General features: G+C 39.7%; 1 protein-coding gene across 1 annotated transcript; it reads right to left on the bottom strand.

Annotated features, from left to right (window-relative positions):
• Positions 1-19,947: 19,947 nt before the first annotated feature.
• Positions 19,948-23,406, bottom strand: LOC133870091 (protein At-4/1). The gene is made up of 8 exons (XM_062307138.1): positions 23,344-23,406; positions 22,764-22,869; positions 21,867-21,922; positions 21,582-21,659; positions 21,369-21,442; positions 21,147-21,280; positions 20,949-21,044; positions 19,948-20,247 (listed from the first exon to the last, which is right to left on the bottom strand). Exons 1-8 carry the CDS (start codon positions 23,404-23,406, stop codon positions 20,102-20,104), a joined length of 753 nt encoding a protein of 250 aa, XP_062163122.1. The 3' UTR covers positions 19,948-20,101.
• Positions 23,407-23,981: the final 575 nt, after the last annotated feature.

The raw sequence follows: 23,981 nt of genomic DNA, 5'->3' as shown, positions 1-23,981 counted from the left end.
GCATCCTATTACCTTGTAGGGGCCTTCCCATCCGGGTCCCATTTTGCCTTCCGTTGGATCTTTCGTCATCAAGCTCACCTTCCTGAGTACCCAATCTCCGATTTGGAACTTTCTGGGCACCACCTGTTTGTTAAAGTACCGAGCCGTTCGATTCTGATATGCCGCCCATGTGACATGAGCGTCGTCTCTTTTCTCCTGCAACAAGTCCAGGTGTACCTTAGCATTCTCGTCGTTGAGTCCTGGATTGTAGTGAGCCACCCGGAAGCTTGGAGATCCTACTTCCACAGGAATCACCGCCTCGGTTCCATATGTAAGTGAGAATGGTGTCTCGCCCGTTGGAGTTCTTCTGGTGGTTCGGTACGACCACAGCACCTCTGGAACGTAATCAACCCATGCTCCTTTCTTCTTATCAAGCTTTTTCTTCAGGATCTTTACCAAGGTCTTGTTTGTCGCCTCTACTTGACCATTCGCCTTTGGGTATTGTACCGAAGCATAATGGTTTCAGATACGGAGCTCCGAACACCACTTCCGAAACGGTTCACAGTCAAACTGCTTCCCATTATCTGTGACGAAAGCATGGGGAATCCCGAACCGGCACACCACTGACTTCCAGAGGAAGGTTATGGCATTCGCAGTAGTTATAGCTGCTAATGCTTCTGCTTCCGCCCATTTAGTAAAGTAGTCTACAGCTACAATCAAGAACTTCCGTCCGCCTTTTCCTACCGGCATCGGACCAACTATATCCACCCCCCATTTTGCAAATGGCCATGGAGAAGTGAGGGGGATGAGCTTCTCGGGACTTGCTTTCATGATTCTTGCGAATCTCTGGCATTTATCACAGGCTTTGACAAGAAGAGCGGAGTCTTTTTTGATCGTGGGCCAATAGTAACCCGCTCGGATGGTTTTTTGCGCCAGCATCCTTCCTCCTGAGTGGTCTCCGCACACTCCTTCATGAATTTCCCTGAGGACATAATTCGACTCGGCTTGGGAGAGGCATTTGAGAAGGGGTTCGGAATATCCCCTTTTGTACAGTGTCTCCCCGAGAAGGCAAAACCGTGCTGCTTGTATCTTCACCCTCCGAGCTGCAACCTTATCTTCGGGCAACAACCCATGTCTAAGGAACTGGATAATGTCCCTAGCCCACTCTGGCTCCTCCGGTGCTGAGTCTACTTCCATAACCTTGGTCCTCGGACCTATTGAAGGCTCGGTCAGAACAATAATTTGCCTTCTTGAAGCTTCCATCTCTTCCTCTGTTCCCGACGCTATCTTTGAGAATTCATCAGCTCGAATGTTTTCCTCCCGAGGTATTTTTGTGATGACAAACCTTTCAAAATAGGACTGGAATCTCCGTACTTCTTCCAAATACCTGGCCATTCTATCTTCTTGTGCTTCGAATTGCCCTTGGACTTGGCCTACGACCACCTGAGAGTCACTCCGGATTTCGACATTGGTTGCCCCCATCTCTCGAGATAATGCCAAACCTGCTATCACCGCTTCGTACTCAGCTTCATTGTTTGTTGTAACGAAGTCCAGTTTCACAGCAAAACCGAACTCTTGCCCTTCGGGATTCCTGAGGAGGACTCCTACTCCGCTTCTGCTCTGTGTAGAGGAGCCATCTACAAACACAACCCAGGTTGACTCCTTAGGAAGTTCTTCTGCTTCAGGAATGTTACAGAATTCTACCAGAAAATCTGCTAGAGCCTGTCCTTTGATAGCCGTCCGAGGATGAAACTCGATATCAAATTGTCCGAGTTCCACCACCCAGTTGACTAATCTTCCCGAGAGGTCAGGCTTTTGCAACACCTTCTTCATTGGATACTCGGTTAAAACTCGGATAGCGTGAGCTTGAAAGTATGGCCTCAATCTTCTGGCTGAAATGATTAAAGCGAACGCCAACTTCTCGATCCGAGGGTACCTCCCCTCCGCACCATGAAGTGCTTTGCTTGTAAAGTAGACCGGTTTCTGAACCCCTGAATCTTCTCGGACTAGCACCGAGCTTACTGCTGAGGGAGAGACTGCCAGATAGAGATAAAGAATCTCCCCTTCGGTTGGGCAGCTCAACAGTGGTGGGTTGGCCAGATATTCCTTCAATTTTTCGAAAGCTTCCTCACACTCCTCACTCCATATAAATGCTTTTCGTAAAATTTTAAAGAAGGGAAGGCACTTATCTGTCGACCGTGATATGAAACGGTTCAAGGCCGCAATTCTCCCTGTCAGTCGTTGAAGTTGTTTTGTTGTTCTCGGGGCCTCCATCTCGAGGACAGCTCTGACCTTCTCTGGATTAGCTTCAATGCCCCTTTGTGACACCATAAACCCCAGGAACTTGCCTGAAGAAACTCCGAAAGCGCACTTTGCAGGGTTGAGCTTCATGTTGTATTTTCTTAGAGTCCGAAAAGTTTCTCGGAGGTCTTCTATGTGTTTGTTTGCCCGAACACTCTTAACCAGTAGGTCATCTACGTATGCCTCAACGTTTCGGCCAATTTGACTTTGAAACATCCGGTTCACCAGTCGTTGATATGTGGCTCCAGCATTCTTCAATCCGAAGGGCATCATCTTATAGCAGTAAAGTCCTCGGTCTGTGATGAAAGCAGTTTTCTCCTGGTCTGTTTCTTCCATGCAGATCTGATTGTACCCCGAGAAGGCATCCATGAAGCTCAAGAGCTCATGCCCGGCCGTCGAATCCACCAATAAATCAATCCGAGGCAGGGGAAAGCTATCCTTCGGACATGCTTTATTCAGGTCGGTGAAATCTACGCACATCCTCCACTTCCCGTTAGACTTCTTTACCAGCACTACATTGGCCAGCCACTCGGGATAATCCACCTCTCGGATGAATCCAGCTTTCAGCAACTTCTCTACTTCTTCAGCAACTGCCATGTTTCGTTCGGCAGCAAAAGCTCTTCTTCTCTGCTTCACAGGGCGATAATTTGGGTCCACATTCAGCTTATGGACTATAACCGAGGGATCAATCCCCGGCATGTCTTCATGGCTCCAGGCAAATACATCTTTGTTGCGCCTCAAGAACGCCACCAGATCTTCCTTCAGGGGTTGAGGGAGTTGTGAGCCTATATGAATTTTATTTCCCGAGTCGCCTATCTCGAACTCCTCCAAGGCTTCCACAGGCTCCCCCAACGGTGATTGCTATTTTCCATCCTCCTTAGTTTTCTCCCCCCGACCGTGCTGCCTCGGGGTATCTTTCAAGGACAGATTGTAGCATCTCCTAGCCTCCTTCTGGTCTCCTTTTACCTCTCCAACTCCTTCTTCTGTTGGAAACTTCATGCTGAGATGTGGTGTTGAAGTCACCGCTTTGAAATCGTTGAGAGCCGTACGTCCTATAATTGCATTGTAGGCCGAGACCTTATCAACTATTAGGAATTTCACCATAATGACTTTTTACCTTGGATAAGTCCCGGCTGTCACAGGTAAATCGATAGAACCGAGAGGCAACACCTTCTCTCCGGCAAAACCCTGTAGCTGGCACGAGACCGGAACCAACTTCTCTAATGGAACACCCATGTGATCGAAAGCTGATTTAAATAGAATATCAGCCGAGCTCCCAGTGTCAATGAGGATCCGCCGGGTCTGATAGTTTGCTATGGTCAAGGTGACCACAAGGGCGTCTGTGTGCGGAAGCGAGACTCCAGCATAATCATCATCAGAAAACCCTATAACCAGAGGGTTATACTTCCGAGACTTTGGGGGCCTCTGGACCGAGTAAACTTCGAAATCATCGAGCTGCCTGGCGTATGCTTTCCGAGCCGAGTTGGACTCGCCTCCTCCTCCGAATCCTCCCGAGATGGTGTGGATGATAGGGATATTGCCTTGCTGTGCCCCCCGAGGCCTGCTTCTACTTCTCTCCCTTCTTTCATCCCTCCGAGGCCGAGGTGCTGGCTCTCGGCTTCTTTCTCTTCTTTCATCTTGTCTCGGTTGATAGTTTCTTCTATTATCCCGATCTTCTTCCCTCCTAGGCCTCGGATAGTGATCTCGCTCCTGTTGATTCCTCTCATTGGCGAGGAATCGGACTAGCTTCCCATTCTCAATGAATTTCTCGATCAACTGCCTCAATGAAACACACTGCTCGGTCAGATGACCGTGTGAATCGTGGAAGGCGCAGTACTTGTGAGCCAAGTACGGAGGGGGATTTCCTTGAATGGGTCTCGGTTTCTGGTAATTCGGATCTTTCTTGAGTTCCATGAGCACCTCGGTGATGGAGGTGTTCAACGGTGTCCACTTATAATCTCCGAAATTTTTCTTCACCTTCTTATATTCTGCGGGACCAGCATCCTGTACGGGCTCAGGATTCTTCTTTTTCTTAGGCTTCTCGGTGGACGGCTGCTGTTGTTGCTGGGAATTACTGAGGAGGGCTCGGAGCGTTTCTTCCTGGTTGATGTACCTGTCCATCTTCACCATAAAGGTTTGAAGATCTTTCGGCGGTTTCAACGCCAATTCCGCCATCAGAGGTCCATCTTTTTTCAAGCCTTGAAAAATTGCACCGTAAATGAAGTCGTCTGGTGCACTCTCTGTGTTCAGCTTCTCCTGGTTGAACCTCCACAGATAGTCTTTTAGAGACTCATTTGGTCCCTGCTGCACAGAGAGTAAGTACCCTCGGAGTTTCCTTCTAGCTCTCCCGGATACGAACTGGGCCAGGAATTTTCGTCCAAGGGTGTCGAAGCAATCAATCGACCTTGGTGCGAGATTCCTGAGCCAGTCTCGGGCTTTTCCTGACAGGGTGAGAGGAAAAGCTCGGCATGCCACAGCATCTGGTGTCTTGTGCAGGGAGACATGGGACCTGAAATTGTCCAGATGCTCCACTGGATCTTCGCTGCCTGAGAAGACAGGAATGTCAGGTACCTTGAATCTTCCAGGTAAGTCGCAGTTGGACACTTCTTCGGTGAATATGGACTCCTTGTGCTGGAAGAGGTTGTCAACAAGGGACTCCTTCCCATCACGCCTCTGGTCAATCGTCTTTGACAGCATATCATATTTCGCGCCCAGATCCTGGACCATCTTCTGCAACCTCCTTTCTGCCTCCGTGGGTGGAACCGGATTGATGGGCTCTCCACGATTCTCGTTCCGCCCGGCTCTCTCTCCATGGTTCTCGTTCCGCCCGGCTCTCTCTCCATGGTTCCCGTTCTGCCCGTCATGATTCTCGTTCCGCCCGTCATGATTCTCGTTCCGCCCGTCATGATTCTCGTTCCGCCCGTTTCTCTCTCCTGAACCTTCGTGGTTTGTCCCATCGGCTACATCATGATTGGGCGGCGGAGTTCGTGCGGCTAGGAGCACAGCGTTCTGAGCCAACAAATCCTCCACATTCTTCTGCGCCAGGGCTAACTGTTGACTCAGTTGGGTTATCCGGGCCTCTGGATCCGCAGATTCTGCTTCTCCACGAGCATCGTCTCGGCTGGTTGGCGGCACTTCGTTTAAGATCGATTTGGAACGTCTCGTCGTCACCATTGCGGATTTGTTTTTTGTAAGAACAATTGATCGTTCCCACAGACGGCGCCAAACTGTTGGTACAGTTTCCGGTATGGTGACGTGTCGCCTAAGGATTCGCTGCCTGATTTTCTACCGAACACTTCAACCCTGCAAAAAGGAACAAACAACTCGTCGGGGGTGCCGACCACGCCCACTCCGATGCCTAAGTCAGTCTAAAAAGTTTTCTGTAGAGAATTCTTAATCTTAATCTCAAGAGCTTAGAGAATTCGTGTCTTTATACCTGGTGTGACGGTCTTTATTTATAGGCCGGACCCTCTTGACATTGAGTTGGATTAGGAGTTTGAGTCCTAGCCTGGTTTGAGTTTTAATCATATCTTCTGGGAATTTGAGTAGGAGTGTTGAATCCGCAGTTGATCGCGTTTGTACTTCTTTAAATTCGATTCCATGTCAATAACCATCTTATCCCATAAATCATGGATCTGTAGTTTATCCCTGATCTCCTGGGATTCTATCCTTATCGAATTCTGAGACGGGTGTGGCGCATGGCACCTTCTTAGGAGACTGTAGCACATTTCAGCTGACCTCCGAGGTGATGATATCCGAGACGTTTCCGCTCTTACCTGGAGATCTCGGGATATATCCGCACCATAACAGGGTTGTGTAAGTCCGAGATGTTTATACTCTGAGATGTTGACTCATCCGATGGATATCACCCCGAGAAGATACCGCACCAACTCGATATCATACCGAGGTGTTATTACTCCGAGGCACAAATATCCGAGATATGTTCACTCCATCTTGGCTGGGAGATCTCGAAATATTTTACATACCGTAACCTGGAATGTTAAGACCGAGACATCGTCATATCTCCGAGATGTCTTCGGACCTAAACGACCTTCCCTTCACTGGATGGAACCATGCGGAACAAGTAGCCGAGACATAACTCCGAGATGTCATTGGATCCACGTGTCTCTAGGGTTGATTTTATCCCTAACACCTTCGACTCTGTACTCTCTCTGCATTGATATTATTTCTACACATTAGGCTCTAACCTTTTCTCTGATTCTTAAAATACTCTTCAAAACCTATCATTCCATTTAAACTTTGTCCTTATTCTTTTACTAATAGCTCGTTCGGACGGAACTTCAAACAAGACTTACAGGTGATTTATGGCACAACTCCTCTGAAAGGATATATCGAACAAGACAATCTGTGACAATCTCGTCCGAATGGAACTACCAAAAGGTCGTATTCACTTCATCACATCCAGAAACACTAGCACTAGGTTTGGATGATTGTTTGGCAGTGTTTCTATTTTCTACAAAAAATCGTTTATGAATCCATTTTTAAAAATTTAAGAATCCATCCTTAATTTCTTGCAATGTTTATAAAACACCCATGCACAAAAAATACTAACCTTTTAAATGGAACTTCCCTCATTTATAAAGAAACGCTAGTTTCTACAAAACTCTCCTCTTTCTCATACTCTACATTTTAAAAGGCTTTGGCAGCACAACAATTTGTTTTACATATGTAAACAAATCGCATGCTAAAGCCTTTTTACGTGATTTTGTAAAAATAACCTCTAAACATCCTTTGTATAATATTGACCAATATAACATAACCACCTTCACATTTATTACAACTTTAGGCTGCATATCTATAGAACAACAATATATATAAATATTAGAATGCTACTTGATCATTTTAATGACACTGTAGCATTTCCACGATAAGTTTATATGAGCATTACTACAGCACCCACAATAATAATAAACTATGTGCATATTATTATTCTAGCATTACGAGTGAGCTATATTACTTTACTCAATAATGTAAAGTTATACAAGCATTATAACAGTGTTTTAATAATTCAAACTACTAAATAGACAGATATAGAGATTATACCCTGGAAATTTGCTCAAGTTTTGATAACTCGAACTTCTAGACCAAGATTTCCCTTCCACAGCTTTTTGCTACCAAATATCACTCTTAAAGAGCTAGAACCAAAAATTTAAAAAGAAATATGAAGGGTTGACTACTGTTCACCCTCGTCCGAACGGAAATACAAGCTCATTCATATGTGACTTAACAGTTAACATGTTGCACCTACATTTCTCTTACACGTGTTGGTTCAGACGAACTAACTCTCTGTTCGAACAAAATTGACTCAGCACACACTAACTCAACTTCCACCTATCCTTATCGGCTACGTGGAAATACCCTAGACACATGTTGGTGGAGGCATTCGGACGATGCTCTCTTGGGTCTGGAAGACCACGTCACCCAAAAGTTATGCGCCATGACAATCCCCAAGTTTGCTATTTGGTCCAGACGGAACACTTATTTGTCCGAACAGGTCTCAACTGATTTTCTCTACAACTTGTATCCATGACTAGTTTGGATTGAAAATTTGACTAGTTTGAACAAGACTTCTTGAGTTTCAACATTTCCTAAGTTTCAAGCATATTACTCATGTTGTTTAGACCTTAATTAGACTTAACGGGCAATTTTGTAATTCATTTTTTGGGTTCGTTTGATTTGAGATTTCAAAAAGTATGATTTAAAAATATACAATTTGAAAACGTGATTTTTAAAAACATAGTTAAGCGTTTGGCAAAATCGTAGTTTGGTCTTTAAAATTGTGGGTTTTCAAAAAAACACTCATTTCCCTGCAATTTGAAAAAACATATTTTCTGCATTTCCAAATAGCAATTTTTAAAAAATGCAATACCAAATTATTCATTTTCCGTGATTTGATTTAAAATCCAATTGTTTGTTGACAAAATCACGATGCCAAACGCACCCTTAAACATGTTAATGAAGTACTTTGGACATTTAATTCATATTTTAGTATCATTTTATGTAATTTATTTCCTTGAACGTTACATTAGAGATATTACCCTAAAACCCAATTTGTTTAATGTGACATTTTCTTTTTAAGTAACTAAGTTTTTTTCTTTTATGAGAGCGATTAAAACTTTGGGAATATCTTTATATGTAGGGTTAAATAACTTTTTTAACCTGTGGTTAGGCCTAAAATCATATGGCTACCTCAGTTTCAAAAGTACCACAGGTGGTACCTTTCGGAAACTTAAATACCAACTTGGTCCTTCCATCCAGATTCCGTTTATTTTTTAACAGCGATCTAAGTCAACGCGTTTAAAAACGCGACACATGTAACTTATACTACATATTTAAGCAAACTCAGCATATCACACGTGGTACTTATGGTATTTAAGCTACGTCAGATAGTGAAAATATTAAAAAATTACCAAACTAAATTTTTACCCAAACTGAAGAAAAACAAGATTATACACAAATTGATCGAAACACATTTATCCTTTCTCACCAAATCAATTGAACCCTATTAGCAAAGTCAATACATCCTTTGAATTCTTCAAACAGGTGCGATCTCTCTCATTTCTTTGTTTCTTAAGTTAAGGTTTTCCATTTTGTAGATTTGGTTTTGATTGTTCATTTGACTATCTGATCCCATCGCCAGGATCTCTTCGGAAATCAAAGACAATACTTTTTTCCTTTCCTACTGTTTCTCAACAACCAAATACAGAGTGAAAGAACGAGGCATGAGAGAAGAGATCTAATGGTAGAAGAGCATAGATGCGAAGCTCCAGATTCTGCGGATTCTTCAGCAGCCCAACCACCTTGATTGAACCTCTACTCCAAATGCTACAGAGAGTTACATCACTCCTTAAATCCTCCATGGAAATTGCTCTCTCTCTCTCTCTCTCTCTCTCTCTCTCTCTCTCTCTCTCTATCCTCCCTCTTCTTCTTCTACTTCTTCTCCACTGGCTAATGAGTCTCTTCCATCTCCTCCTTATCCTCTAGTGTTGACCTTGCCGGAGGTTGTCAGAATACACAAGCACAGGCGGTTTTGTCCCAAGGCGATGATGTGGCGATGTCAACCCATATGAATTTGTGTTTCACATGATGGAGACAGGTCGAGTTGACTAGTTTAAGTATAGAAGTGGGACCACATTTGCAAGGTCCATAGGTACCCAAAGAAGCATGGGTGCTTGTTCGATTTTTAGGCGATAGGGGGGAGGAGATCGTGAGGGTTAATCCTGTTGTCAAAGCAAAGAAGCTCGGAGTTTTGATATGCATTTTCTCTTTGATGTAATTTTAAAATTAGTTTTATGTGGCTTTGCTTGTACAAAGAAAAGAAAATATTTATTGTGGAATCGAAATGCACTTACATCTGGATTCTTCTTTGTCGTTTTCAACAGAATGCCCTCATCTCTTACCCGTCGTCTACTCGAAGAATAGATGAAGGGATGTGAAGCTCGACGTGGGCCATGGTGGGCAAGTGTTGGAAATGGAAAGAGATACAATATTTTCAAATCTGGAAAGAGATCTAATACCAATTGTCTCCTGTTATGGATTATACACATACAGAGTAAGCATAGCGAAAACCAATCTTAGGAAAAATTTTACTTCAAGATAAATAAGGCTAGATAAAACAAATACACAAGTTTGTGTTACTTACAATTGAATTTGGCATCTCCTAGGCATGTAGAGCTATTTACTTCTAGCTAAAATTCTCTTTGCATGTTGAATGATCAAGAATACGATCTTGATGTTCTTGGTGTTCTTGATTAAACCTTCATATCTTCTCTTTGAGGACTGATTATGATTGTGAGTGTGGACTCACAAACTATTTTCAAATCAGTAGAATAGGTAGAAGTATAAACTTGAGAAAACTAAATATTTTCTCTTAAATATTTCTCACGACTCTCTTGCACTTTCTTATTCCTTTCACAAAAATATTTGTGGAACTTGAGTCTCGCAGTTTTTCAACTTATGAATCAATGAATTCTATCAATTAGTGAATGTGTAATTTATGATTCACTATGGTCCAATATTTATAGACTTGAATTTACAATTATGATTGGGATAGGAGATAAACTTGAGTTGTAGTAGAACTGGATTTGTGTCATAAAAGAACTAAGACTAGAGTCAAAGCAGAACTAGGACTAGATTCATAGATGAACTAGGACTCCTAGTCCTATCCTCTAGGGTGCACGGCCAAGGGGAGAAAAACACTCCCCTTGGCCTTGCATCAAATGGCAGGGCTAGGGTTTCAACCACCCTAGCCCACTACTACACATTCTTAAGCATGGTCTTGAGTTTTATCCCTTAGGCCCAATGCTTTTTAAACTCTTCTTAAACCCATTGGAATAAATTCCAAGAACCCAAAGCTCTTTAATGGCTTAAGCCCTTAGGAAATTAATTCCTAAGCCCAATCATCTCTAAGTAATAAGCTACTTAGGAATTAAATTCATTTGCTCATGTTTTATCAAATAAAACAATCCAAATAATAAATGCATAACCAAAGCCCAATTCATATAATTAATTTAAATCAGCTCAAAAAGGGATCTAAAGGGAAAAATACAATTAGTTTCAATAGATCTGTGACAATACCACATGACACTATTAATCAAAATTGATTCTACTAAACAAATATGACAGCACTCTAATATGTATTTTTCGATTTAATGAATTAATCCATGTGACGTACTTATTTATTACATATTACCCCTCCATGATATCATTCCGTAATTGAACCAAAGTTAATACATTGTAACTTTGTGCACTTTCTATTTTCCTTGATAACCTAATTTAATTACATAATTATCTTTTGTGTACCTTGTGAGATTACATTTCACCCTACACAAATTAAATTTTCAGTATATCTCACTGAAACACTTAGGTCCAAGCTTTAGGATAATCATTCCCATTGAATCTACATCAAGGGGAATATTTCCTTATCAATTTGTGTTTGTCAAACACACAACATAATTGAATATTATTATTATTTTCATTTTCTCTATTATTTTCAAGAGAATAGAATATTTAAAGTTAGAAAATAGATTTTATTTAAGAATGTCTTTAATATTATTTGATTCTCATTTAATACTATCATTTTTTTAACACTTATTTCAAGAATTGAATGTTGGAGAATCAAATAATATTAATGTTTTTTTAATTACTTATTACTGTAATTAGGGCCTTAATTAAAGAATAGTAACTATAATTAATCATTCAAATATTTTTTTAAAAAAATTATTAATATTCATTAATTGGGGGCCTTAGGCGACCGCCTAATTTTTTTTCTATATAGATCCAACCCTGGCTAGGGAAATAGGGAAAAGCATCTCTGACCTGTTGTTAGTCTATTTTGGTGCATATTTTATGTTTGTGGTATAAGAAATTTGGTTCAGTTTTATGTGTTTGAAATGTTAGGGGTTTGGAGTTTGGAATTGGATGGTGTTCTATCAATGGTTGACTTGGAATGTGTCAAAGCTCTAATTTTTTAAGGTCAGAAGGATTGGGCAAATTATATTCCCTAGTGTTGAGTATATTATGTATACGTATGCATCTTGTGCCAGATGGGTTATTCATGTGTGTATATCTGTGTTACTAACCTATATATATAGGCCCCTCATGTACAGTATTATATGTGATTCAATATACAACCTTATTCTCAACATGGTATCAGAGCACAGGTTCTGAATCACCTTTACTTTTCTTTCCTGAATCTTCCCAAAAGTTTTCCAGGGCTGCCTTTGCTTCTACCAAACCTCATCGCTCTATCCTCTTCAGTTCTTCCTCTTCTAGTCATTGTCACGAGCTGGTGACTAAACCACTCGAAACCTTGTGAGACAATCGTGCCAAATCCACCGAGACCACCTTCATCGAAGACGTCACACACCTTCACACACCACTTGAAGATTTTGCCACCTGAAGAACCTGTCGTCCCGCCTCGCACCTCTATCGTCGGCCAATCATCTTGGTTGCAGCTACACTCCATAGATCCGCTGCTGAGCTATCCAGTGACATCCAGAACGTCACAATCGGACCTTTGACGTGCTGCCACGCACTATCTGAAGCTTCTGGATTTCTACTTTACACGCCCACACGTCACCATCCTGCCGGGTGTATACCACGGGCCTATCGTACTCCTCCATTGGGCCACGTCAGCCCTAGCGTTCTATCAGATCTTGTGCCACGTCCATTTCAGCCCTAGAGCCACGTCAATAGATTTGCCAAGTCAGCTCTAGTGCCACGTCAGCATTTTGTCATGGTTGACTTCACTTGTTGACTGTTGACCGTTGACCATTGACTTTGACCACTGTAAGAGTTGGCCAGGTGTTTCGACCTATTTTTTCATTCTGATTTCATATTTCTGGTCTATTTCTACATTTGACATCACCAGATGGCACGAAACGAGATTCTTACTCATGTTCATGTTGTATTAGATGGCACCAACTATAATGGATACGTGTTGTGCTCTCTAAAGAGTACATCTTCTCAAAATCTCAAAGGATGCTGAGTTGGAATCCCATTCTAACTAAGGATTCTTGTGGTTCCAAAGGATCCAACTACAAGAGAACCAAGAACAGAGAGCTTACCCCTCCCCCCACACAATTTGAAATCCCTGCTTGGAAGGATCCTACCGAGGCTCACATGTATGCTAAACGCAAGGGTCATCAGTTTCTAATGGATCTGCATGATGATTTTGAGTCTGTTCGTGGGAAACGTTTGCATCGCACTCCTCTTCCCACTTTGGACAAGGCTGTTTGTGATCTTGTCTGAAAGGAGACTAGATTGCATACTTTGCGCTCTCAACACACTCAGCCAACTCATCCAGTACTAGCTACTCGCTTCTTTGGTGCTTCATCTTCTCCACCCAAATGCTCTGACAGGTTAGGTTCTGCACCTCCTTACAAGAATCGTGACAACAATTAATTGTTGCTATTGTCGACGCTGTAGGCATACTATTGACAAATGTTGGTGCAAGGCCAAATATAATGCATCTGCTGCAGCTGTTACCACTATTGAGAGTGCACCTTCTCCAGCTGCTACCTCTAGCTAGTCACCAGGATCTGCTTTCACCTTATCTCCAGCTAACTTTAAGGCAATTGTCAACCAGGTCCTCTCTCGTTCTGGTAATGCATCTTCCTCTGTCCTCTTTGTTTTGCCAGGTGAATCTTCCTCTTGGCTTTTTAATTATGTCTACTGCAATCACATGACGCCCTATGCCTCCTTGTTTACCACCTCTGCCCCTCCACCACATACCTCCTTAATTCACATAGCTGATGGCTCTACTATGACTGTTTAAACAATAGGCACTGTCCATTCACCTTCCCTTTCTGTTCCTGATTTTTTCATGTGCCTAAATTGCCATTTAACCTTTTATCTGTTGACAAACTACTTGAATTGGGTTATAGACTTGTTTTTTACTCTTCTTGTGTGTATGTGCAGGATCCTCGGACAGGCCAGACACTTGGGACCAGGCGCAGAGTTGGGCAATTGTTTGAGCTTTCATCCTTACACATTTCAATCTCTAAGGTCTTTGCTGCTGCATCTTCGTCGCCACCATCTCTTGCTCTTTGGCATTCGTGTCTTAGTCATGCATCTGTGTTTCAGGTACAAGTTTTAGCGTCTAAGGGTTTATTAGGTTCAGTGTCCAATAGTTCTTTTGATTGAATTTCTTGTCAACTTAGGAAACAACCAGCTTTGCGTTTTAATAATAGTGCGTCTATTGCATCTACTTCTTTTGATTTAATTCATTCTGATGTTTGGGGGCCTTCCCATGTTCCTAGTATGAGTGGCTCACGTTATTTTGTGATTTTTGTTGACGATTATTCATGTTACACCTCGATGTTTTTAATGAAATCACATTCTGAATTATTTGATATTTATACAATTTTTCAAAAATGGTTGAGACATAATTTTCAAAACGCATTAAATCATTTTATTCTAATAATGCCTTAGAATATACTCAACATGCTTTTCAAAACATCTTAAAACACAATGGCACTGCTCCTCACTTGTCTTATCCGGGCACCTCTCAGCAAAACGAGGGAGCTGAACATAGACTTAGGCACATTCTAGACATTCTTAATGGCCTTCTCCTTTCCTCTTTGTTTCCTACTCCTTTTTAGGGTGAAGCCACTCTCACAACTGTCTACACTAACAGGTTTCCTATACCTATTCTTGCCAATTGCACCCCCCCTCGAGTGGTTGTTTGGCACTTCTCCTACTTACCATCAACTATGCGTCTTTGGTTATGCCTGTTTTATTCTCCAACCACATGGACGCACCAAAATCGAGCCTCATTCCAGTTGTGTTGCTTTCTTGGGTATGGGTTGGAACAAAAGGGTTATCGGTGTTGTGATCCTGTGTCACACCGTCTTCGCATCTCCCATCATGTGGTCTTCTAGAAGCATAAGTTATTTCACGAAGTAGGAAAGTTTTGCATGCCATCTTTCCCACTCTTTACCACACTTCTAGAGACAACTCTCTCTCCTTTTACCACTAGTGATATTTTTTCAGAGTCTTCCTCGCTTGAGCCGCACTCATCTGATGATCACGAAGCAGCTCTGCTCAAGTCCCTAGATTCTGTTCAATCCAAGGCTCCCATTCATACTTCCCCACTTGAACTTCGTCGATCCACTTGGATAAAATCTCTTCCATCCCATCTCCAGGACTTCCATGCCTTAATTGCTTTACATGAACCTCAATCCTATCGTGAGGCTTCCACTAACCCTCTTTGGCAGGACACGATGAAAGAAGAACTTGATGCTTTAAACAAGAATCATACATGGGATCTGGTTGACTTTCCTCCAAGGAAGTCTATTGTTGGGTGTAAGTGGGTCTACAAAACTAAGACTTATTCTGATAGTACTGTTGACAGATACAAGGCTAGAATTGTGGCTAGAGTTTTACTCAAGAGTATGGTGTGGATTATGAGGAGACCTTTGCTCCTATTGCTCACCTATCTTCTGTGTGTGCTCTATTTGCAGTTGTAGCCTCTTGACATTGGTCACTTTCTCAAATGGATGTCAAAAATGCTTTCCTTAATGGCGATCTAAGTGAGGAAGTCTATATGCAGCCACCTCTTGGACTTTCTTCTCCTCCGAACCAGGTATGTTGTCTTCGTCGAGCTCTTTATGGCCTAAAGCCAGCTCCTCAAGCATGGTTTGCTAAATTCAGTGCCATTGTCTCTTGTCTTGGCTACTCCATCAGCTCCTATGACTCCGCCTTGTTTCTTTGTTGCACTGATCGAGGCATCATTCTTCTTTTGTTATAAGTTGATGACATGATTATCATTAGAGATGATTCCATTGGTATTCTGGAGCTCAAACAGCTTCTCAATTAGCATTTTGAGATGAAGGATCTTGGCACTCTCAGCTATTTTCTTGGTCTTAAGATTTCTTCTTATAATGGTTACTATTTGACACAAGCCAATTATATCTCTGATTTGCTTTCATAGCCCAATCTCATAGACTGTAAGACCGTCGACATGCCGACTAAGCTCAATGTTCGTCTTAATCTCCATGATGGCAATCCTCTTCATGATTTCACTCTATATTGGCATTTGTTGGTAGCCTTGTCTATCTTACTGTTACTAGGTCTGATATCTCATATTTGTCCATTAAGTGAGTCAGTTCATGGCTGCTCCCGCGTCACTCACTTTTCTACCGTCCTTCGCATTCTTTGCTACCTCAAGGGGACATTATTTCATGGGCTCCACTTCTCCTCTCAGTCCCTTCTTCAGTTACATGCTTATACTGATGCGGATTGGGCCGATGATCCTACAGACCATCGCTTCACCACTGGTTATTGTTCCTACTTGGCACCTCTCTTATTTATTTGGAGAAGTAAGAAACAGTCTGTTGTTGCTCGATCTAGCAGTGAGGCAGACTATCATGCTTTAGCTAACACCACCTCAAAGCTCCTTTAGTTGCGATGGCTTCTACAAGATATGGTTGTCTTTCTCCCCTCAGCTACTCCTGTCTACTGTGACAACAGAAGTGCTATACAGATTGCCAATAATAATGTTTTTCATGAACGGACCAAACATATTGAGATTGATTGCCATTTTGTTCGTCATCAGCTCCTTCAGGGGTCTCTACAATTTCATTCTATTACATCTCATGATCAACTCATGGACCTCTTCACAAAGTCTCATCCTCCAGGGCGGTTCCACGATCTTGTGTCCAACCTCAAAATGATCTCTCACACTCCACCTTGAGTTTGAGGAGGGCTGTTAGATTATATTATGTGTACGTATGTATCTTGTCCCACATGGGTTATTGGTGTGTATATGTGTTACTAGCCTATATATATAGCCCCCTCATGTACAGTATTATGTGTGATTCAATATATAACCTTATTCTTAACACCTAGTTTTCCCTGAAAATGAAGACTTCACTAAAAACTTATTTCCTGAAATATTATTACACCACATATATAATGTATCTTACAAAGAAACCTGTATGAGTATCCATATTTGAAAATTATCTTTCGTACAAATTTAACATTTGGGTGTCTTCTTAATACTTTCAAGGTCACTGTCTCATCACCACTTATTGCAAGAATATGTTCATGTAATGATGTATAATAATTCCAGTTTAAGCTGAATAACATTTTAAATTCCAAAACACTTTGATCCAAACAAATTCCCATAAAAGAATATTTTCACAATGAATTTATTGAAGGTCACTTGATAGGATAATCACCGTTATGTCAAAAATCCATTAACTAAACTACTTACCTTGTTGGCTAACAAACCAAGTCATCCTTTGAAAGTTGCAACAACAATTTACTCAGTACCTAATCAATTTCTAACAATTCGTCAATGCCGAAAGACAATGAACAGTTGGCCATCGACCGAAGTTGGTGTTCGATCGAACCAGCCACATAATTGTTGAATCAATCACTTGATCGCTAGTCGACCGATCAAACTAGAAATAGAATGGTATGATCTATTCATCAATCGATAGATGATCGATCGAACCTAAGACAATAAAAAATAAAGAGGGGCGATAGGAGATTTCTATAACTTGATGCTAGATGGGTTATTGACTTAACTGTGTTAGGTTATATGGAAATTAACTAAGGGTTAGCTATACAATGAGTTAAGGTTTAGTGGAAAAACTTCGATAATGATAAATTATAAACGGCAAATAAGACATTATCAAAAATAAGGAAAAACTAAATTAAACGATGATCAAAACCCTAGTGAGCCATGTGTCTGTAAGTTGATGACATTCCTAGTGTCAGGACAAAGTGGCATTCCTAGTGTTATAAGTTGATGATATCCTACTATTGGGAATGATGTAGGAGTATTGTCAACGGTCAGATCTAGTTATCTAACCAATCTAATAAGAACGACTTGGGAGAAGCAAGTTACATCTTAGGGATTAAGTTTTGGCCTGATCGAAAGAAAAAAGAAGATATTAGGCTTATCCCAGGTTGCATATATATATAGACACAATTATGTCCAAGTTTAGCATGCAGAACTTCAAGAAGATATTGCTTCCCTTCAGATGTGGAGTTTCTATTTCCAAAAAACAGTGTCCTAAAACACCTCAAGAGGAAGAACAAATAAATGCAATTTCCTATGCTTTGGCAGTAGAAAACATCACATATGTCATGTTATGCACTAGACTAGATATTTGTTTTACAATCGGTATGGTCAGCAAGAATCAATTAAATTCTAGATCACTTCATTGGGTAGTAGTCAAGCATATACTCAAGTAAAACATAACACGCATAAATTCATAAGTTTTGAAATAAGGCAGAAAATCATGTTGATATATATAAGGCATAAATGTGTTCGATATGTCATATATGTGCCCTTAACCCCTTAACGGTAGGTTCTATGCATCCCTTGCGATCTCAAATACAATTCTGGTGCTCCAGAATGAACCTGATTGCCGAATTAGGTCGAACCCCAGGTAATCCAATCAACTAGAGATGCAAACAATGGCGACCAACCCATACATGGTTACGCTGGTCACAATAGCTCTCATATCCATGCTAGAACTCACAGATACACTTCGGCTACAAGGTCAAATCTATAGTTTGTATGGCAAGCCATAGATTCATCTCACAGAAAGTTTCTCAACATTTTACAATATTGGCCTTGACACACAATTAGATATCCATATTTATTACATGGTTGCAATCATACATTCATCCCCGTCATAAAACTCATATCATCACGCTTGTAAAGTTAGGGCTCATATGATTGCATCAAAAATGTTCATAACATTGTAAAATGCACAGTTAATAACAAAATATTCATGCTCGAAAATTTTAGTTAAAAGTCCACTTGAGAATGTACTTACCAAACTCGTAGAATTCCCTCGTGGTAGTTGTTTTGGTATTCGCTGACTCCTTCTTCTACAAGGTATTCTACCATTAGTCACAATTCTAAGACAAAAATCTAACTTAAGATCTAAAACCTAGACTTATTTTGCCAAAACAAACCGTTAGGACGATCATATACCGCTGGGGCGATTTCACCGTTCGGACAATTCTCACACCGTTAAAACGGTTTCTAGACAGAACCCTGAAAAACCCTACCTTTTTTTTCATTTAACATGTTCAAAGGCTTCAAAATGTTTGCTCTCACCAATCCAGACATTAAACACACCCTGATGTTAGTAATTGTCCGGATTAGTTTTAGTTTGTTTCAAGTCAAAATGGAATACATGTATACCTTAAGAAAATCTTAGGAATTCTCCACAATGATGTCGGTTACGTGCCAGAAAAGAATATACAAATGAATTCATACCTACAAAACGTTTAATTAGAGTGTTATTTGAAGAAAAAAAAAATTATCAAAAAAGGTACCCAAAAAACAATTTAGGTAGGAATTTTAGGATTTCTTACCTTAGTCATTTAATTCTAATCGAATAGTTACCTATAAAGTATCTGAATTGCCTGATTGCCCATCCTAAAAACAAACATATATTTCCATCTGAAAGTGGGTTGTTTTTTTGTGCCCTAAGTGGTACAATTGATTAGAGAAGGTGAAGCTTATTTGGGCTTTAGCATTGGATGGTATTGAGAGATAGATCCTAGGAACTATTAAAGTCTCTCACCGAACACCATGGAGAAGCTTCTTTTCGGCAGCTCCGATCTAACTAATTTTAGTAATCCTTCCTTTTTTGTGATGCGTCTTTTCGCTTGTTACAGTCGTTGTTGTGGAGGTAGTTCCGTTTCAGGAATATTACCTCTACAAACCGCCACTTATAGTGGCCGTAGTTCATCTAATGGGCCAGGTCATTTATTTGACCCATTCCTAATAGTTTTTTTCCCGAATGTCTTGGGGCTCTTTTTTGGGTTGCCCACTATTTGTCCATATTTTGTTTGTTGTAATCTTCCAATTTCCTTCATCTTGATTCGATTCGAATTTTTTTTTTTTTTAAAGAAAAGAACAAAGAAAAAAAAAAGAAAAAAAAAAAAAGGGAAGTCCTTCCTCTGACTGATACTGGTATAAACATGCTCAAGCTCCCCAAAGCTTCCTCTAACAGTGATTTAACCTTAGGACTGATATCGTATCAATCCCTCTATTAAATCCATGTGAAGAAACCATCTGACTAAAGTTTCTTTTTGGAAAATCTTTTGAAATGATTATAGTTTGTTGCCGAAAATATCAGGCATTTTACAAGAATGAGATTCTTTGTTTCATTCATTCATGATGTTGAAGAAATAGGAGAAGGTCTAAGCATCTGATTGAAAAGCTAGGCTAGATTATCAAATTTCCATATATACTTGCTCAACTAAGCTTCTTCACAGACTCTTCTAATCTGAATCGTGCCAAACAACTTCAGATATTGTCACTCTAGCCCTCTTCTGAGCAAGGAAGCTTCCTCTTAAGAATCTCGTTCTCCTTTCTCAGTTTCATGATCTTCAGTTTAAGTGTTTCAACAAGCCGACTTGAAACCATATCCCTTTGCTGTTCAACCAGCTTTCTTCTGCTAATCAGCACTGAAATGTACAAGAGATATTATTTGCATTATGTGTAAGGAGATGAACGTGTTATTGTAGCATCATTAATTACAGCTGCTTATTGGTTTTGTGCATGTACCTAGGACTCCTGAAATCTCAACTCAAATCAGATTTAAACCAAGTCTTAACGTGTAATAAAGAAATATAAAGCATACAATCAGAGGGGACGTGAGGTTTTCCGGCTTAGGATTTCATAGTAATAAGCAAAAGTCTCTGTAACACAAAGTCTACTACATTATTAGTTGACATTACTCGTCAAACCTCGTCTTAAAGCCTGTTTGGGATTGAGTTGGGAAATAGAACTTTTGTCTTATAAAAATAGCCTGAAAGAACTTTTTAGAAAAAAGCCTCATTTTCAAGCTTCCCCTCACAACACAGTTTTGGCCTTTTTTTAGAGCAAAAAAGTGTTTTTTGAGTTTTTTACCAAGCCAACATTTTTTTGCCTGAAAGAACTTTTTAAGTACTAAAAGCATTCTTTAACCTCCTTAACGCAATTCCAAATAGGCTCTTAGGCTGTATCAAAGGTCAGTATTCAGCATTTTGGGATCAGTAGAAAGTGTTTTTAATCAAACAATTTGATGAAGCTAAAGCAAGAAAAAATTGGTATGCACAACCAAGCAACCTTCAAAGATGGGGCAAAACTATTTAAACATGAAGAAAGAAAGCAATCACACACTCACATTCCTTCTCCAGTTCTTGGAGTTTCTTACTCAACTCATTTTTCTCTTCCTGTTCAATCAACAGACAGTCCTTCAGATCCTGAATCTCAAGATTGTCTGTCAACAAACGTAATTAGCAAAGTTATTTGTATGCAAGTTTAACAAATTCTGGTAATTTAACTCCTAAATTCTAATTAGTTAGCTTGCCTAGGACCTCACATTTGGACTCCACATCAAAATGGACACGGTCGAACCTCTTTGCAAGAGTCTGCATATGACTTTTATGCGCTACTAAATCTTGCCGGAGGAGATTTATGGTTGCTTCATTTGTTGCTTTTTCAAGCATAAGGCCCCTGGTTGGTATTTGCATACATCATTCAACTGTAACAGAAATAAAAACAATTTTGAGCTAAATATTTGAAGTACTCATTGGAAACTCACCTGATTTGAGCCTCTAAATGTCCAACCTTTGGCACATAATCTTGCTTAAGCAAATCTATGGCCTTCCTATGTTCCTGCTCACATATTTCAAGTTTTCAATTGTAATGCCTATTTATATAACTTTTTAGCCCCAGCAGATAGAAACTATAATCACATCTGTTAATTTTTCCTCCTAGGACCACTGACACAAAAAATCGAATGGAGATAACTTACATCTTCTTGATGGAGAAGTTCATCACTCACTCTCCTAAGTTCTTCTTTCAGGCTATGGCATCTGCTACGGCGTTCAAGCTGTATTTCATAAGAATGATTGATGCAACTGAATGAAATCAGAAAAGAACTACCCAAGTGTAGGCTGGTGCCATAACTGATAAGAAATTCATTATTAAGTTCATCCATCTCCGATTTTCTTTCTTTTCTTTTCCTTTTTTTTAATTATAATTATTTTGCAATGGACTCTCATTCCAAGTCCACGGGTTAAAATTAGCAAGGGTGCACCTGCTCAGCAAAATTATTTAGAGATTCTGTATACAGTTTGGTCAGCCGCTCATTCTCTGCAAGATAACAAAGTAATTCAATTAACTTTAAAGATACAAGATGCAAGGTTGCACTAAGAGATGTTTTCCCATGCATACCCTTTTCAATTGTAGTAAGTAATTTACTTTATCCCCCCCCCCCAAAAAAAAAAAAAATTACATTATTTTTTATTTTCCTTCTCTTTTTATAAGAACACAAGGATCTAACTTTTCCAATGAATTCATAGCAAGATTTTGCAAAAAGATCCCAAATACAACATAACAATATATTCAACCAACAATTTAATTAATAATCAAAAGTGAGATGACCTGTAACTTTCACAAATTATTTTTTTTACTTGAGATTTTCATATTTCGAAAACGAAAACAAAAACAAAACAAGCATAACAAAACTAACGTCCATTTGTTAATATTTTTTTGGAGGTTTTTTTTTTTAAAAAAAAAAAAAAAGAAGTGTTCTAATGTGACAAAGTCAAAAAAATTTAATTTCCTCCCCCTAATTTTTTTTTTTTTTTTTTTGCTAGTTTTTCTGCCCACACACTAAAATTATTGGTTCCGCCCGTGCATAGAGGTGTAAACAACTTTGAATGTTTTATGATTGGTTTGTGTTTTAGGTATTTTTTGTTAATGTTTTTGTTTTCAAAACAAAAATGAGAAAGATAATGATTTAACAAACAAAGCGGTTGGGGATCTTTTCCATCCTTTTATTTGTTTTTTAGGTAATCAAACAAGCACGAAGCAAGGCAATCAAACCAATGTAGCTTTCTATTAAATGTAACACAAATGAGACCAATAAAGGAATTTTCAGCAAGTTATAATGGAGTTCTTTCGAAAATTCAGATTTGAACCACAAGCAAACCTCGCTTGAGACTGTCGCAAGTGATTTCAAGGGCTTCTCGCCTCCTCAACTCAGCGTTACAGTTCGATTTCAGCGACTGGATCTCCGCAATGCCACTCTTGAAATCCTGAGAAAGCTTAGAGTAATTTAACTCTCAAATAGCAAATCTCTGTCGTGTTCGGTTACCGAGAAAATGACGGAAAAAAAAAAGTAAAAAACACAACAAACTAAAAAATTTAGAGCCATTTTGGACTACCAAAAAAAAAAAGTATAGATTGTTCAGAAACAGAATCGTTTAAATTCTGACGTCCAGTAAAGCTCTGTTTGAGAAAACTCCCCAATTCACACACAGAAAAGGAAAAAAATCAAACAAACATACAAACAAATACGGAAGCTTAGATGGGAGCTTAACACCTTCACTATGCATTTCACAAAGAAAAAAAGAAAAATAATTCCAATAAAAACAGTAAAATCAATTGTGAAACTTAAATCTTCGTATTCTTCCGTTTTTTCTCATTTTCTCGGCAGCCAAACGGGGGGTGAGAGAAAAGGAAAAGAAAAAGAAAAAATAGCTGAGAAGGCGAATGATGGAGAATGTTACCTCGAAGATGTTATCGAAATTGGAGAGCAGAGAGTCCATTTCTTCGTAACTGGTTGCCGCCATTTTTCTTCCCTTTCAAATATACTAACTCTAAGGCCCCCGCATATGCGCAAAGGCAAACTAAATGATAAAATCATATATATATATATATATATATATATATATAAGCCTAGTTCTAACTAAATTGGCTTAGAATTATGGCGTGAATCCATATTTTCTAAATATTGAACCGGTCATATAAGTAAAACTGAACACATCCATATATTTCAAGTGAATTAATTTTGTTGTCATTAAATTTTCACTAATTTTTACCTCTCTCTCTTCCTTCATGTGAAACTAAACCGGAACATATATTTCAAGTGAAAAAAAAAATAGTGCATTTAATATCTCTAATTAACTCTTTTTCTTTTTCTTTTTATGATGAACTAAATCATTTTATACCAAACTCAAACAGAATAATCTCTCCAATAGAACTGAATACAACCTCTTCAAGGGGAATTACTCTGCCAAACTAGGCAAGAATTACAACCAAAGAATAGAAAACATAACACAATCAAGCTTTCCCAATCTATACAAATTCCATTCCTTAATAAGCTTATAATTAGTAGCCGTATCCTTAATTCTACAACTAGCCATAA

Source organism: Alnus glutinosa, chromosome 6 (assembly GCF_958979055.1).
Source record: "Alnus glutinosa chromosome 6, dhAlnGlut1.1, whole genome shotgun sequence".
Taxonomy (NCBI): Eukaryota; Viridiplantae; Streptophyta; class Magnoliopsida; order Fagales; family Betulaceae; genus Alnus; species Alnus glutinosa.
Note: the sequence above shows the minus strand (reverse complement) of the source record. Positions and strands in the feature narration are given on the sequence as shown.